Source organism: Muntiacus reevesi, chromosome 1 (genome assembly GCF_963930625.1).
Source record: "Muntiacus reevesi chromosome 1, mMunRee1.1, whole genome shotgun sequence".
Lineage (NCBI taxonomy): Eukaryota > Metazoa > Chordata > Mammalia > Artiodactyla > Cervidae > Muntiacus > Muntiacus reevesi.
Window position 1 is genome coordinate 156254338 of NC_089249.1, and position 14074 is coordinate 156268411.

General features: G+C 46.5%; 1 protein-coding gene across 1 annotated transcript in view; it reads left to right on the forward strand.

Moving 5' to 3' along the window:
• The window catches only part of AGBL4 (AGBL carboxypeptidase 4), a 1390412-nt gene that overhangs the window by 1262043 nt on the left and 114295 nt on the right, over positions 1 to 14074 (forward strand). The window contains exon 9 of the mRNA XM_065910427.1: positions 3590 to 3704. Within this exon, the coding sequence (XP_065766499.1) occupies positions 3590 to 3704 (115 nt within the window). The remainder of the gene's footprint in view (positions 1 to 3589; positions 3705 to 14074) is intronic.

A 14074-nucleotide genomic window follows, 5' to 3' on the forward strand; every position in this document is an offset into this window, starting at 1 on the left:
ACATCCTCCCACCCTATACCTTCAGCCAAACCAAATAAGAGCAATGAGTAAACAACACACTTCCTATGTGCTGGACACTTTGCTCACATTAACTAACTCAGATCCTTATAATACTATTCTTCTTCTTAATTGATGAGGAAACTGAGAAACAGAGAGGTTAAGGCCACAGTTTAGTCCAATTTCAATGTCTGTGCCCTTAGTCATGAAGCTATGCCACCTGGAACTGAAGAACTCTCTTAAGAAACAGGTTGTCTTCTGTCTCACCTCCTAATCTCTGTGTAAGACTTCCCCCGCCTGGAACACTGTCTCCTGGCACCTCTATCATCTGGTTCACTCTACTCATTCTTTAAGTTTCCACAACCCCTTCTTGACTCCCAGGCTGGGTCAGGAGACCCCAGGGTTCCTAGGACTCCTTGTGCTGTTCCCATCAGAGCCTTTGTTTGTAGGAGCTGCTCTCCCCCCCATGCACCCCTCTGAGCAGGAACCTACTACGCATCTTGAAATGCCAAGCTGCTCCTGGCATGGACCTGATCCTGTGAATGTTTATAGAATGAGTAGTTATCAGCTCAACTAACACTCTACTTTGTCCAGGTCAAATGAATTCCTGGGACTATTCTACCAATGGGCATTTATTGGGCATCTGCTGCATGCCTGGCTCTGTAGAGTGGGAGAAACAGCATTTATTGGGCACCTGCTGCATGCCTGGCTCTATACAGTGGGAGAAACAGCAACACTGAACCTTTAGTTGTGGCTTACTTGGTGCTGGTCATCGTGGCCAGGCAAGGTCGGCACAGGGCAGTGAGGTTGGCCACCCAGCTTCCATTTCCAAACTCTGCCACTTCTCCTTCTCTTCCTCCACCCTCTCTAGCCCCCAGTCCTGCTTTCTTCTGCCTTCCTGATGAAGGATCTGCAAATGTGTTTACTGAATGTGCTCTCTTAAAGTCACTTAGATCAAAGGTTGAAAGCAGTGGGGGTAGTAAAAATCAGAATGCAGCCTAGAATTAGGTGTTGTGGTCTATGAAGTTGACTGACCGTAGGATCTGGGAACAAGGATACTGAATTGGAGAAGCCAACAAACCAACAACTGAAGCCAACAACTGAAGGGGCAGAGACTGATCTTCAGCGGGTGGATTGTGTCTCCCAGAAGGAGGAAGTGTGGTCTCTTCATTTGACAGATGAGGATTCTGCTACTTTGAGGTAAAGGAATGAAGTAGGTGGAATCATAACCTGTCACTGTGGGATGCATCCTTGGGAATCACTGTGTTCTCTCACCTAAGTTTAAAGATGAGCCAAAACTAGAACCCAGGTTCTCTGACTGCTGGTTTGTTGGCTTCTCCAATTCAGTATCCTTGTTCCCAGATCCCATGGTCAGTCAACTTCATAGACCACAACACCTAATTCTAGGCTGCATTCTGATTTTTACTACCCCCACTGCTTTCAACCTTTGATCTAAGTGACTTTTATGAGAGCACATTACAATGTTCAGGTGCTGGGACCAGCAGTCAAAATGCAGGAGTTCTAAGTCAATCCCACAGAATTCTTCCAGATCATTACCTCTATATCGGGATGAGGAAACTGGTCAGAGAAAACTAACAACCAATGAGGAGTCCATGCAGATCTCCAAGTCCGCACACTCTCTGCTTCCTTCGTCCATTCCGTGCTTTTGGCCCATACTGGGGGATGGCATTTCCTCTCCACTCTTGCTCTGACATTTCTCCTCATTTTCCACTTCACTTACCACCCCCTCCCCACACCAAATAAAAGTGAAAGATCTCCTCCCAAATTCCTCCTCAATACGAAAGATTCCTGTTGAACTGAGTCTGACCTCTAGCCAAGAGATGAGTCTAAAACTTCTGCTTTCCTTGCCCCATACTCACTCTGGGTGGCTGCAGCCTCCAGTCTGGCTTTGTTTCCTCTCATCCTCTTATTAGCTGCTTGATCTGCAGCCCAATTAATCTGGTCATCTGTGAAGGAGGATGGCTCACAATGAACTACTCCATTTCCAGAAGCCATTCTCTGAGGCAGTATGGCCAGGCCCTGAGCAATGTCTGGCTCCTTGATGGAGGGCTGCCCCGGGAGCTGGGGTCAATTAGTGGACAGATTAAGCAATTATTAGCCCCTAACAAGGGTGCTTGGCATCATTACCCTGCCTATTTACTGGCAAACTACAGCTTTCATATGAAAACCAACAAATAAATTAGGGCATCTGGTCTACCGCCGCGTCAGCCATGCAGTAAATGATGTCCAACTGGCTCTCGGCTGCCAATGGATTCTCAGCCCAAGATATCCCTCCCTGGTCACAGCAGCTCTGGAGCGTGCCACAGAGTGACTTATCATTCCAAGAGCTAAGAGCCTGCCACTGGGCACGTGGATTGTTCTTAGTTACCCCGCTGCTTCCTTCTGTCTGGCTGTCAAAACCTACATATCTGTCAGGGCCCAGCTCAAAGCTTCTTTCTCCTTGATACATTTTCTGCTCTCTCCAGTAGGGAAGGGCTCTCTCTGTCCTCCTTCTATGCTTTTGGAAGTGTTGTGTGCTCTCCTGTCACTTTCCAACATGGCAGGTGTCTCATGGAATGCCAGAGTTCCATTTTGTCTGTTTTTTTTCAGGTCTCTGAGGAATAAGTAGAAACATGGAGAAAAAGAGGATCAGGGCAAAGACTCAGTTCTTGTTTTCTTACCTCCTCCCCTATAGATGTGTGCAGGCCATGGCCAGGACATCAACAAAGGTGGTAACAGGGTCAAGTTTGCACTTCAGGACAGTCCCTCTGGCTGTAGTGATAAGGGCACCTTCCAGAGGTGGTCGCTGTCACCTAGGCCAGCTCTGGTTGCTCTCATCCAGGCCAGATGTGATGGTGGCCTAGAAGAGAGGCAGGGGGATAGAGATGAGGGGCAGATTTGCTCGTTTCAGAGAAGAGACTTGGGGACTGCCTGACTATAGGAGGAGAGTCATGGAGGAGACAGTCCTAAATCTGGTGACTGGGAGGCAAGGTGGTGTTTGTCCTAGTGAGAAGCAGAGAAGGCAGTCAGCCCTGGAGTCTGGAAGCAGAGGACCCTTTAAGTGGGGAAAGGAGCAGAGATATTGACAAAACCTCCCTGTCTTTTTGTGACTTCTCTCTGTTTCCTGGTGTACCCTTCAGCCTCATGAGGACTGAGACCTCTTAAGGCCCTTGGCCCCGCAATCATCCAAACTAATGTCAGCCTTTAGCTAGCAGTGGACACATTAGGGAGTGACTCTGCTTTTATTGTTCAGAGTTATCCTGCCTCTCCCCTATCTCTGTCTGTGGAGACTCCAAAGCATAGCTCACATGCTGTCTTTTCCTGGAGGCCCTTCCTGTGCTCTTGAGCAGGACATGCTGTCCTCCAGGCCTTGACCTTCAATATTATGTCTTGAGCTGTCTCCTGGAAACAGAGATATTATTTGTAAAATTCACTGGGCAACACCTAATTCATAGCCACGTACCCACAGTGTCTAACAACGTAGGCCACCAAATCACCCATTGATCTCTCATTGTTTTTCCCAGATGAGAAAAGGTGCTCCCTCCTTCCTGAAACATGTTGACACTAACCCAGATGCTTCTCTTTTTCGCAGGGATCATTGACTTCCTCATAAGCCAGCACCCTATTGCTCGTGTCCTACGGGAGCACCTGGTCTTCAAGATTGCACCCATGCTCAATCCTGATGGTGTCTACCTGGGCAATTACAGGTGAGGGATGGGGGAGAATGCTTGGGTGGGGGTATGAAAGCAAGAAGAAAAAGGGGCTGTTTTTGAGGAGGAATTTTCTTCACCCATGAGTTCACCAGAAGTTTCACCCCAGCTCCTGAGGATGTGATGGGCTGATCTTGGCTAGCTCATGCACAGTCATGTGAGATCACTTGCTGGAGTTTCCTGGGCAGTTTGCGGGATCAGGAACCAGGAGACCTAGTATCAGTTTTGGTGCATACTTCCTGTGTAACCTTGGGGAATTCACTTTCCCTCTCTGATGCATTGCAGTTTCTCTTGCATAATTAAGATAATAATTACTTCCCTGGCAGGGCACTTGTGAGCATCAGTGCTCACAAAGAAGCAATAGCGATGAATGTGCTTTTGAGCATATGGTAGTGATGACAGTTACCATTTTGTTCCTGGATTTCTTCTTGGAGATTATTAATGAAGGAGAGTGGCAGCCTGCATCATGTGGGCAGCATTTCTCTTTGGCGTGAGCATACTGGCTGGCCCCACACTCACTCATGCACTTCACATCTTGAACTCTTTCTCCTGGCTTAGCCCCATAATTTACAGCCGAAAATTCCACTGCCCGGGGAACCATCTGCTGAGAGAACATTGAATCCTCTGAGAAAGAGTGTGTTATTAGCCTTATTTCACCTTTGAGGCAACACACTGGCCCAAAGTCACACAACCAGTAAATCATTGACTAACTTCACTGCCCAAATTATACAGCTTGAGAGCTGATTGGTCCTAGAATTCCCAAGGTAATATTCAAGCTCCCCGGCTTTGATGCAATACTTTGTGTGACCTGTTGCCTCACCCCCCACCCTCTAGTCTTAGAATCATTGCTCTGGCCACTCTAAGGAAGGCCTGGTTCCTTACACAGGTCCTGTTGGGGCCTGATACCTCACCTTCATAAAGGCCCTCTGTCCAGGGCTTCCTAGTCCCTTCCTCATCTCACTTTGTGTGTTTTTGTGTTAGTTGCTCAGTGACCCCACGGGCAGTAGCCCACCAGGCTTCTCTGTTCCTGGAATTCTCTAGGCAAGACTACTGGAGTGGATAGCCATTCCCTTCTCCAGATCTTCCCAACTCAGGGATCAAACTCAGATCTCCTGCACTGCAGGCAGATTCTTTACTCTTTGAACTACCAGGGAAGACCCCTCATCTCACTAATCCTTCCTTACAACTCAGCTTATACCTCTTCTTCTGAAAAACATCCCCCTATCCCCCAAACAGAATTGGCCATTCCCTTCTCTGAGCTCCCACAGGCTTGGCTATTGAATGTGCCTTACCCCATTGCAAGGACCCCATGGTCCTAAAACCACCAGAGGGAAAACACTGAGCCTTAATGGTCCTGTGTTCCCCAGTGCCTATCATCAGGGATCAGCACGTAGTAGATGCTCAAAAACTTCGGTGGATACAAGAAAAAAAAGAGAGAGAGAGAGAAATGACTTTCCTGATGAAGGCACTGAGATTCAGAGATCAAATGGGACTTGCCCAAGGTCAGTGGCAGAACTCAGACCAGAACCCACATTTCCTGACATCCCATCAGGTCCTTTTGAAACAGAGCTGGTTTAATGCTTTCCCAGAGTGTGGCAGTTGGGTCCACAGAGGCTTCCTAGTACCCCTGGGTATGAGTTAGAAAGAACCCATGGGATGCATGTTGCCTTAATTAAAGACAGTTTTGCTTCTTCTTAATTGGCTCAAGTGATGGTTCATTAGCACTGGCAGGTTTTTATGGCTGCTGCAGGCCTGGGAGTAGCGCCTTTCCACCTTTCCTGGACAGAATGCAATGTTGGCGATAATGGTAGTGGAAGGACCATTTGATTGATGTTAACATTTCTGTTTAATTACAAGAGCAACCGGGATGGGGAATTCGTGTAACTCTATGGCTGATTCACATCAATGTATAACAAAACCCACTGAAAAATAAAAAAATTAAAAAAAAAAAAAAAAAAAAAAAAAAAAAAAAAAAAAAAAAAATAATTACAAGAGCAGCCATGGTTAGAGAGAGGTCAGTACTGTCCAGTCCACATACTTATTTATGTCATCATGTGCTGTCCGGGGATGACCAGTTGGAAAGAGGTCTTTGACCTTGGCCAAAATGCCTCCTCTTTCTGGGCTTCAGATGGCCAGTGCGGGTGGTGCTGGGGAGGTAACTGCTTCCTGTATGTCCCCAAGCTGTCCAAGTTTTGTGATTTGGGGCTTTTAGGAAAAAAGAATTCCACCCCTCAGAAATGGTGCTGTACTGAAGTTTAAAAGCCCAGCCTTCTCCCAGCAAGAGTATGTGATTCTCATTACAAGAGCTGAAGAATATCTCTAACCACAGGCATTAATCCTCTTGCTAAAACAGCTCTGAGTAGCAACAAAAAGCCTATCAATCATGAAAATTCACCATTAAATATTTGGAGGATGTGAAAAATAATAATCAAATCTGCAAATGGAGAGCTTCAAGGTACCTTAGAGGTTCTGTAGGCCAGCCCCTCACAGAGCTACCCTACCGGCCACAGCACAGCGTCCCATGCTTTGGTGGGACTTGCCCAGGCATTGTAAGGGGAGAATGGATTCAGAGTTCAAGTAAATTTAGGGAAACATACAGTTAGGCAAAGTTAAACACTCTCTTCTACACTAAGATTTTTCCATTTTGAATACGCCAGTAAACAGGAATTACAAGAGGAGAATAAAGTGTTCAGTGTTTTCCAAAAGAACCGCTTTCCCCACCACCCCTCACCTGCCCCCCCACCACCCTGTCCCCAGGGGTGTTAGGGGCTATAAAACACCTGGAAAATGCCAGCCCAAGGGTTCTGCTTGCTCAGCAGTGCCACGTCAGGGCTCACACACTTGTCTCATTTAATGCTAGCAGCAACTCTGTGAAGAAGGGTCTTTGTGAAGCTTTCTGTGTTTGCAAATAATAAAAATCTACTCCATGCCCTCCAGGTGCCTCTTCTCCCCCTACCCCTCCTCCTCTTTTTCCTTCTCTTTTTCTTCTCCTATGCTAAAGAACCATGTAATCAAATCTATGAAGAGGAATCAGATTTCCCAGCTTTGACCATACAAAGCTGTCTGATGCTTTGTGACCCCGTGGACTATACAGTCCGTGGAATTCTCCAGGCCAGAATACTGGAGTGGGTAGCTGTTCCCTTCTCCAGGGGATCTTCCCAACCCAGGGATCGAACCAGGATCTGCTGCATTGCAGGTGGATTCTTTACCAGTTAAGCTACCAGGGAAGCCCTATATTTAATAACACAAGTACCAATACCATGGTATTTATAGTAAAATAGACAAGGTGCACTCTAGCACTTAATGGCTGGTGATGACACCTGCCCCACGATAGATGATGTACTTTATGTAAAAGAGCAGCAGTGTTTACTTACTAGACTCCTATGTGTGCTCCCAAACTCTGGCTTATGGGAGGAGTAGAGAGAACCAGAGTTACACCAGCCACCAGTTAGAACCAGCCACCGTACACCGTACACTCTCTGGCAGCCCTCCATAACAGGAGCTGGTGTAACAGGAGATAGCAACAGTATTATGGCGTCTAATAAAAACACAGGCAAACTATACGGTCTGTCTCACTTTTGTTTGTTAGCTCCGATTGCAGCCATGAAATTAAAAGATGCTTACTCCTTGTAAGGAAAGTTATGACCAACCTAGATAGCATATTAAAAAGCAGAGACATTACTTTGCCAACAAAGGTCAAGGCTATGGTTTTTCCAGTGGTCATGTATGGATGTGAGAGTTGGACTGTGAAGAAAGCTGAACGCCAAAGAATTGATGCTTTTGAACTGTGGTGTTGGAGAAGACTCTTGAGAGTCCCTTGGACTGCAAGGAGATCCAGCCAGTCCATCCTGAAGGAGATCAGTCCTGGGTGTTCATTGGAAGGACTGATGCTGAAGCTGAAACTCCAGTACTTTGGCCACCTCATGCGAAGAGTTGACTCATTGGAAAAGACCCTGATGCTGGGAGGATTGGGGGCAGGAGGAGAAGGGGACGACAGAGGATGAGATGGCTGGATGGCATCACCGACTCGATGGGCATGAGTTTGAGTAAACTCCGGGAGTTGGTGATGGACAGGGAGGACTGGCGTGCTGCGATTCATGGGGTCGCAAAGAGTTGGTCACGACTGAGTGACTGAACTGAACTGAACTGAAGTTGTGTCTGACTCTTTAGAAATCCCAAGGACTATAGCCCACAAGGCTCCTCTGTCTGTGGGATTTCCCAGGCAAGAATACTGGAGTGGGTTGCCATTCCCTTCTCCAGGGGATCTTCCTGACCCAGAGATCGAACCCCTGTCTCCTGCATTGACAGGTGGATTCTTTACCACTGAGTCACCAGGGAAGCCCTGTCTTTGCTGTCTCTGTCTCACTTACTACACTCTAATAACACTGGCCATTTTCTGCAGTTTAGGTCTGAGATTTAATGTCACTCCACAGAAAGGCCAGACTTCCCTAGTGGCTCAGAAGATAAAGAACCTGCCTGGAATGCGGCAGATATGAGTTCGATCCCTGGGTCGAGAAGACCCCCTGGAGAAGGGAATAGCAGCCCACTCCAATATTCTTGCCTGGAGAAATCCATGGACAGAGGAGCCTGGCAGGCTACAGTCCACGGGGTCAGAAAGAGTCAGACTTGACTGAGTGACTAATAGACACACACACACACACACACAGAAAGGCCTGCCTAGATTCTCCAATATAAATTAGGTTTCCCATTACCCTCTTTCAGAGCACTCAGAACTATCCTTTCAGAGCCCTTGCCCCAGTTTGTAATCATGTGCTTATTCATTGAATGACTGTCCCCACCTTTAGACCGTAAGCTCCCTGAAGTCACGATTTTATCCCCAAAGCCTGGCACACAACCCAGGACAGAACCAGTCTTTGACGTATAATTATCCAAACAAGTCAATAAACTCCAGAGCAGTGCTTAGTAACTAGGAAATGGCACAGGGGCTTCCCTGGTGGCTCAGACGGTAAAGAGTCTGCCTGCAATGCAGAAGATGTGGATTTGATCCCTGGGTTGGGAAGATCCCCTGGAGAAGGAAATGGCTACCCGCTCCAGTACTCTTGCCTGGAGCTGTGTCCACAGGTAGAGCAATCATTGCCAGATGCCCTCAGCTCCCAACCCTTTACTTTCAGCAACTCAGCCTCCTAACCCTGGTTGTTTTGATCTTATACTGTTGTGACATAAACACTACAGTGAGCTGCTCGAATGATTTCATGAACTTTGGGTTCAGAGCCACACTTAGTTCTTGTACAGGGCATTATACTTAGAAACCACCTTGGATCATTACCACAACTCTTTGAGAAAGGAAAGTCAGTTTTTATCATATCCATTTGAGCAAAGGGGAAACCAAGTCTGCAGAAGTGAAGAGCTGTGTTTAAGGTCCCTTGGTGTGTCCAGGGCTCCCTCCACTGCCAGACACTGTCTGTGTCCTACAGGCCGGAGGCAGAAGCAGAGAACTAGTGGGCCAGCTTTACCTACTCTCCTGAGCCTTCTCTTCCTGGGGCAAGACCCTTCTCTCCCCAGCTTCAGTTCCCCTCTGCCCTCTGGGAAGAGGAAAATGAAGTGCAGGATACTTCTCATCATTTAGCAGAGGCCCTGGAGATAGGCTCTGTCAAGAATGGTACAGTTACAGCACAGATGAACCTGGGGGATGTTATGCTAAGTGAAATAAGCCAGGCACAAAAAGACGAATATTTTATGATTCCACTAATATGAAGTACTTACGAGTAGTCAAAATCATAGAGGCAGAAAGTAGAATGGTGATTTCCAAAGGCTGACTGGTGGGGCTGGGGGAGGAGACTTATCTTTTAATGGATATAGAGTTTCAGTTTTAAGAGAAGGAAAAGGTTTGGAGATAGCTGGTGGTGATGGTTGTACAACACTGTAAACATACTTAATACCACTGAATTGTACACTTAAAAATGATTAAAATGGTATATTTTATGTTGTGTGCATTTTATCACAATGTAAAAATAGTGGTATAACCTATCAATGCAATTTGAGTGTCTTTGGAGAGGTTTTGGGGGGAATCCCAGGCCTGGAAGGATGGAGGGATAAACACTGTAACTTCAGGCTCTTACAGTGGCAAGAGCCACAGGCAGAGGCCAGCAGGCCTTTGGGGTCCAGGGTGACGGGCTGAGTTGGCCTGTGCTTGTTGGTGGCTCTCGCCGTCCTGCAGGAGGTTGGCCGACCCCGCACAGTGCAGCCCGTATTCTCTCTCTCCGTCACCTCCTCCTCCCCATCACTTCCTTTGCAGAGGAGACACCCTCCTTCCCTACCTGTACCCCACTGAGGCTGTGTGATGTGCAGTTTTCCTTGCAGCTGAGAAACAGACTCTCCATCTCCATATGACAATATGAAACTGCATTAGGTTTGCATTTCTTAATTAGGTGCTTGTCATTGTGTATTCCATAGAGTCACGTATAAGTAAACAGTCGTAGACCTTTGAATAAATTTATTGGTTTTATTTATGTTTCTGGGCATAAAAATCTATAATTACCAGGTACAGCCTCCATATAACTGGTATTTAATGACAATTACTTTTTGTTACCATAGAAATGAGTCCAACATAGTTACCCATAATTTCTCATTTCCCAAACCTCACACATGCTGAATTGCAATATTACCATAGTAATTGCCTATTAGTCATCATAAAATACGCAGTTACCCAAAAGATATCAGGATGCTGTGAAATTTCTCATCTTTGGGAAGCCTCAGTGCTTCTTGAGAATGTGGAGGTGGGGGAGAGGAACAGACCTCCATGGGTGGTGCAGAAATGATTCAGCTTTATCGCACGGCGCTGCAGACCCCGCAGTGGAAACGGATGCTGCTCCAACCCGCAGACTTGCAACACATTCTGTCTGTTGGCCCTGGTGAGCTTTACGTAGCAAAGAATGCTCCAGCGCAGTAAATCCAATTTAACTAAGGTTTGTCGAGGGCCTGCTGAGTGTCAGGCCCTGTGCTGCGCCTTAGGGAAGCAGATGGAGATCAGAGGCAGCCTTTGGCAATAAGAGGCTCAGTATTTGTACTAGAGGGGTGTGTATGTCATGCTGTGGAAGCCTGGACATCATCAGAGTTAGTGTCTAAGTGCCTACTAACCACACATTATATATATCATCCCTGCTAGCACTCAAAACAACCCTGAGGTGGAGGTAGTATTATGGCCCCTTTTTAATTAGAGGAGCAAATTGAGGCCCAGAGATACCAAAGAACTTGCCCTGCATCCCCTAGCAGGAAGGGTCAGGTCAGGTTTATGAATCCAAGCTGGCTAGGCCTGGCCTGCTACAAATTAAACCCATGGCTACAGTGTATCCTGAAAGCAGGGAGTGCTTCCTTCTGACTAGGGGTGATGAGGGAAGGTTTTTGAAGAATGTATATAGTCCACCAGACACAGAAGGGATATAAGGAGAGATTTTTTACAGCAATCATCATTACATATGGCAGAGGGTAAAACACCAGGGGTGGTATTTCCAGCACACACATACACACACTGACAAACACAAACATAACATGCATATAGATATACACATAGAGACACATACACATAGGCATGTACAGACGCTGTAACCGACCACCCCACTCACCTCAATAGCCAAAGAAGGAAACATTCTTAACTGTCCGAAATAGAATGGAAAACAAAATTAGCTATGTAAAAAATATGTGTCAGTATTCTATTTGTTCTTTGACAAGCATAAAACTGCGTTTTTCATCAACTGGAAGTGAGCACAAAGATCCACTGCAAGTTGCCTCACCAAGCAGTATCTGCCAGCCCCTTCTCACTATGCCTCCTTCCCCACACAGGCCGCATCCCCCCCACCACCACCACCTGCCGACTCTCTCAGCCTCATCAGCCTTGGAGTGCGATGGGGCCTCAGAAGTAGCTTGTCCAGGGCCCCACCTAGGGCAGGGGAACCTTAAGAAGTGCCACACTGTTGCCAGCTCTGACTATTAGAGGGTGTTTATATCCACGCTAAACTTGTCAGCCATCATTTCTGCTTTCTACCCCTAAAGGATTAGTCAGGTTCAATCCATCTTTCACGTGGTAGCATTTCAGCTATTTGAGGATTGTGTGTCCCCGTGCCTCCTTACTCCTCACTCACTCCAACCACTGTCAGCTCCTGTTCTCCTGGCTGAACATCCCCAAAGCTTTACAACTTTTCATATGTGATCTGAAATCCAGTCCTCTCCCCGTCCTTCCTGCTGTCTTCTGAACATGCTCCAGAAGTTTATCATGGTCTATATTTGAGACATGATGTCCAGGATGGAAAACTTATAATGATGAGTGTTGATGATGATGATGGTGCGGATGACGATGATGACAATATTGATGTAGATGATGCTGGGAGTGATGGCAATGATAATGGCGATGATAAATAGCCTATTGACCCTCCCAGATCTTGCCTTAGTCTAGGTATTTTGCATGTATTGTTTTATTTAATGCTTAGAACAACTCTATTATTATTCTCATTTTACAGATGAGGAGTCTGAGGCATAGGTAGGTTAGGTAACTCCCTTAAGTTCATAGAGCTAGTTAGTGGCACAAGAGAAGGAAGGAATCATGGAAAGCCTAGTTCTGGGGACATACTTCTCCTGGTACAACCTACTTGCCCATCGCTATCTGACATTGACCTCTTATAGACCTCAATCCTTCCACTTGCATTCCTGCTAAGTCACAACCCCCGCACTCCAACCACCCCACCACCCTTCTTTCTCTGAGAACCATAGACTGGGCAGAAATCACACTCCTCCTTTGAACAAAGAGGAAACCAAGCCACAGAGAGGCTAAGTAACTTGCTCAAGGTCACACAGTATATAAGTCACATAGTTTTTCAAGAGGAAGCGCAAGTGACACAGGGGCCAGACCCAGCCTTACCTCCCCGAGACTCTCTCCCATTTTATATAACCTGAGTGATGTTCCCACAGAGGCTGAAAGGACACCGGGGCTGGCAGCATGATCAGGTGTCTAACCCACGAGTGCACACCGCCAAAACCAATTATTCAAATGAGCTTCCCAGCCAGGTTCCGCAGAAAAGGCCAGATGGCTGGATGTCTGTGGAGACTGCTCCCCATCTCTGTCCCTTCAAGTAGCCTTTCAAAGTTAGAGTTGATAGTGAGTTGATTTTAATAATTAATTCTACAGTGAAGACAGGCCTCTGTGGGACGGTTACCCAGAATTAGGGGCTGGGAACTCTGGAGGAGCAAAACATTGTGATAGAATCAAGAACTTCATGGGTGCCAGTCTTAGTTCCTAAACCGCTGATGGAATAGTGTCAGTTCCATGTGCAATCCTTTGTTGGCTCCCTAAATACCATCAGAAGGAACCTATGCTCTTCAGCCTTGTCTTCAAGGTGGGTGCGGCATTTAAGAAGCTTTTTCTCAGCCTCACCTCCCACTGTCTCCCTTGTTGGTGTTCAGTGGCTCAGTGAACTCTTTGTGACCCCATGGATTGCAGCATGCCAGGTTTCCCTGTCCTTCATTATCTCCCTTGCCCCATGCTCAAATGCTCACTCAGCAAGTACTTTGTCCCAGGCATCAACTGGGGACCTGCAGTGGGCTTAGCCCATGTTTGCCCTCAGGGAGCAGTGAGATGGATCTTGAGGGGTGAGTAGGAGTTAGTCAGATAAAGAAATTGGCAAAACATTCTCAAACAAAAGAATAATACTGTTAAGTAACAACAGTGATATTAATATAAGCATGGATGGAATTTTACAAGTTGTCAATCCCTATTCTAATAATTTTTAATGTATTATCCCCTCTGGAGATGTAGGGGTGATAACTCATCATGTTTCTGCTCCCACTCTCAGCCTACTACCAGCCATGTAGGAGGAGATACAGGGATCAGAAAGATAGAGGTCAGAATGTTATCTTTATTATTGATAGAAACAGGATTTGGAAGGCATAGCTTGTATCTGTGGCTAAAATTGGCCTTATACTTCACCCCAAAATTCAACTTCCCCACCATCCACAATTAAAAGATGCTTGCTTCTTGGAAGTAAAGTTATGACAAACCTAGACTGCCAGGGTCCAGCCCCAGCAGGATCCAGGGGAACCCTCAGGATGAACGGCGTCAGCGAACGAGAGAGAGAGTGAGACAAAGCTCGGGGCTGAGTCTGAAGTTTATTTTTGCACGGCTCCTTTATACCCTTAACAACATCTTTGGGGGAAGTGCACATTGCTTACACACAGGGCATCTCAAAACATTACAGCAACTTGACCTTCAACAGAAACAGGATGTCACCCACATACTTCTTCATTCACAAGAGTCTTTCTTATCATTTAGCCTTCAGGCCTGCTAAAATTTTATGGCTTGCACCTGGTGTGACTTAAGCAACTTCAGTAGCCAACCCTGTTTTTCTTATAATTAATCT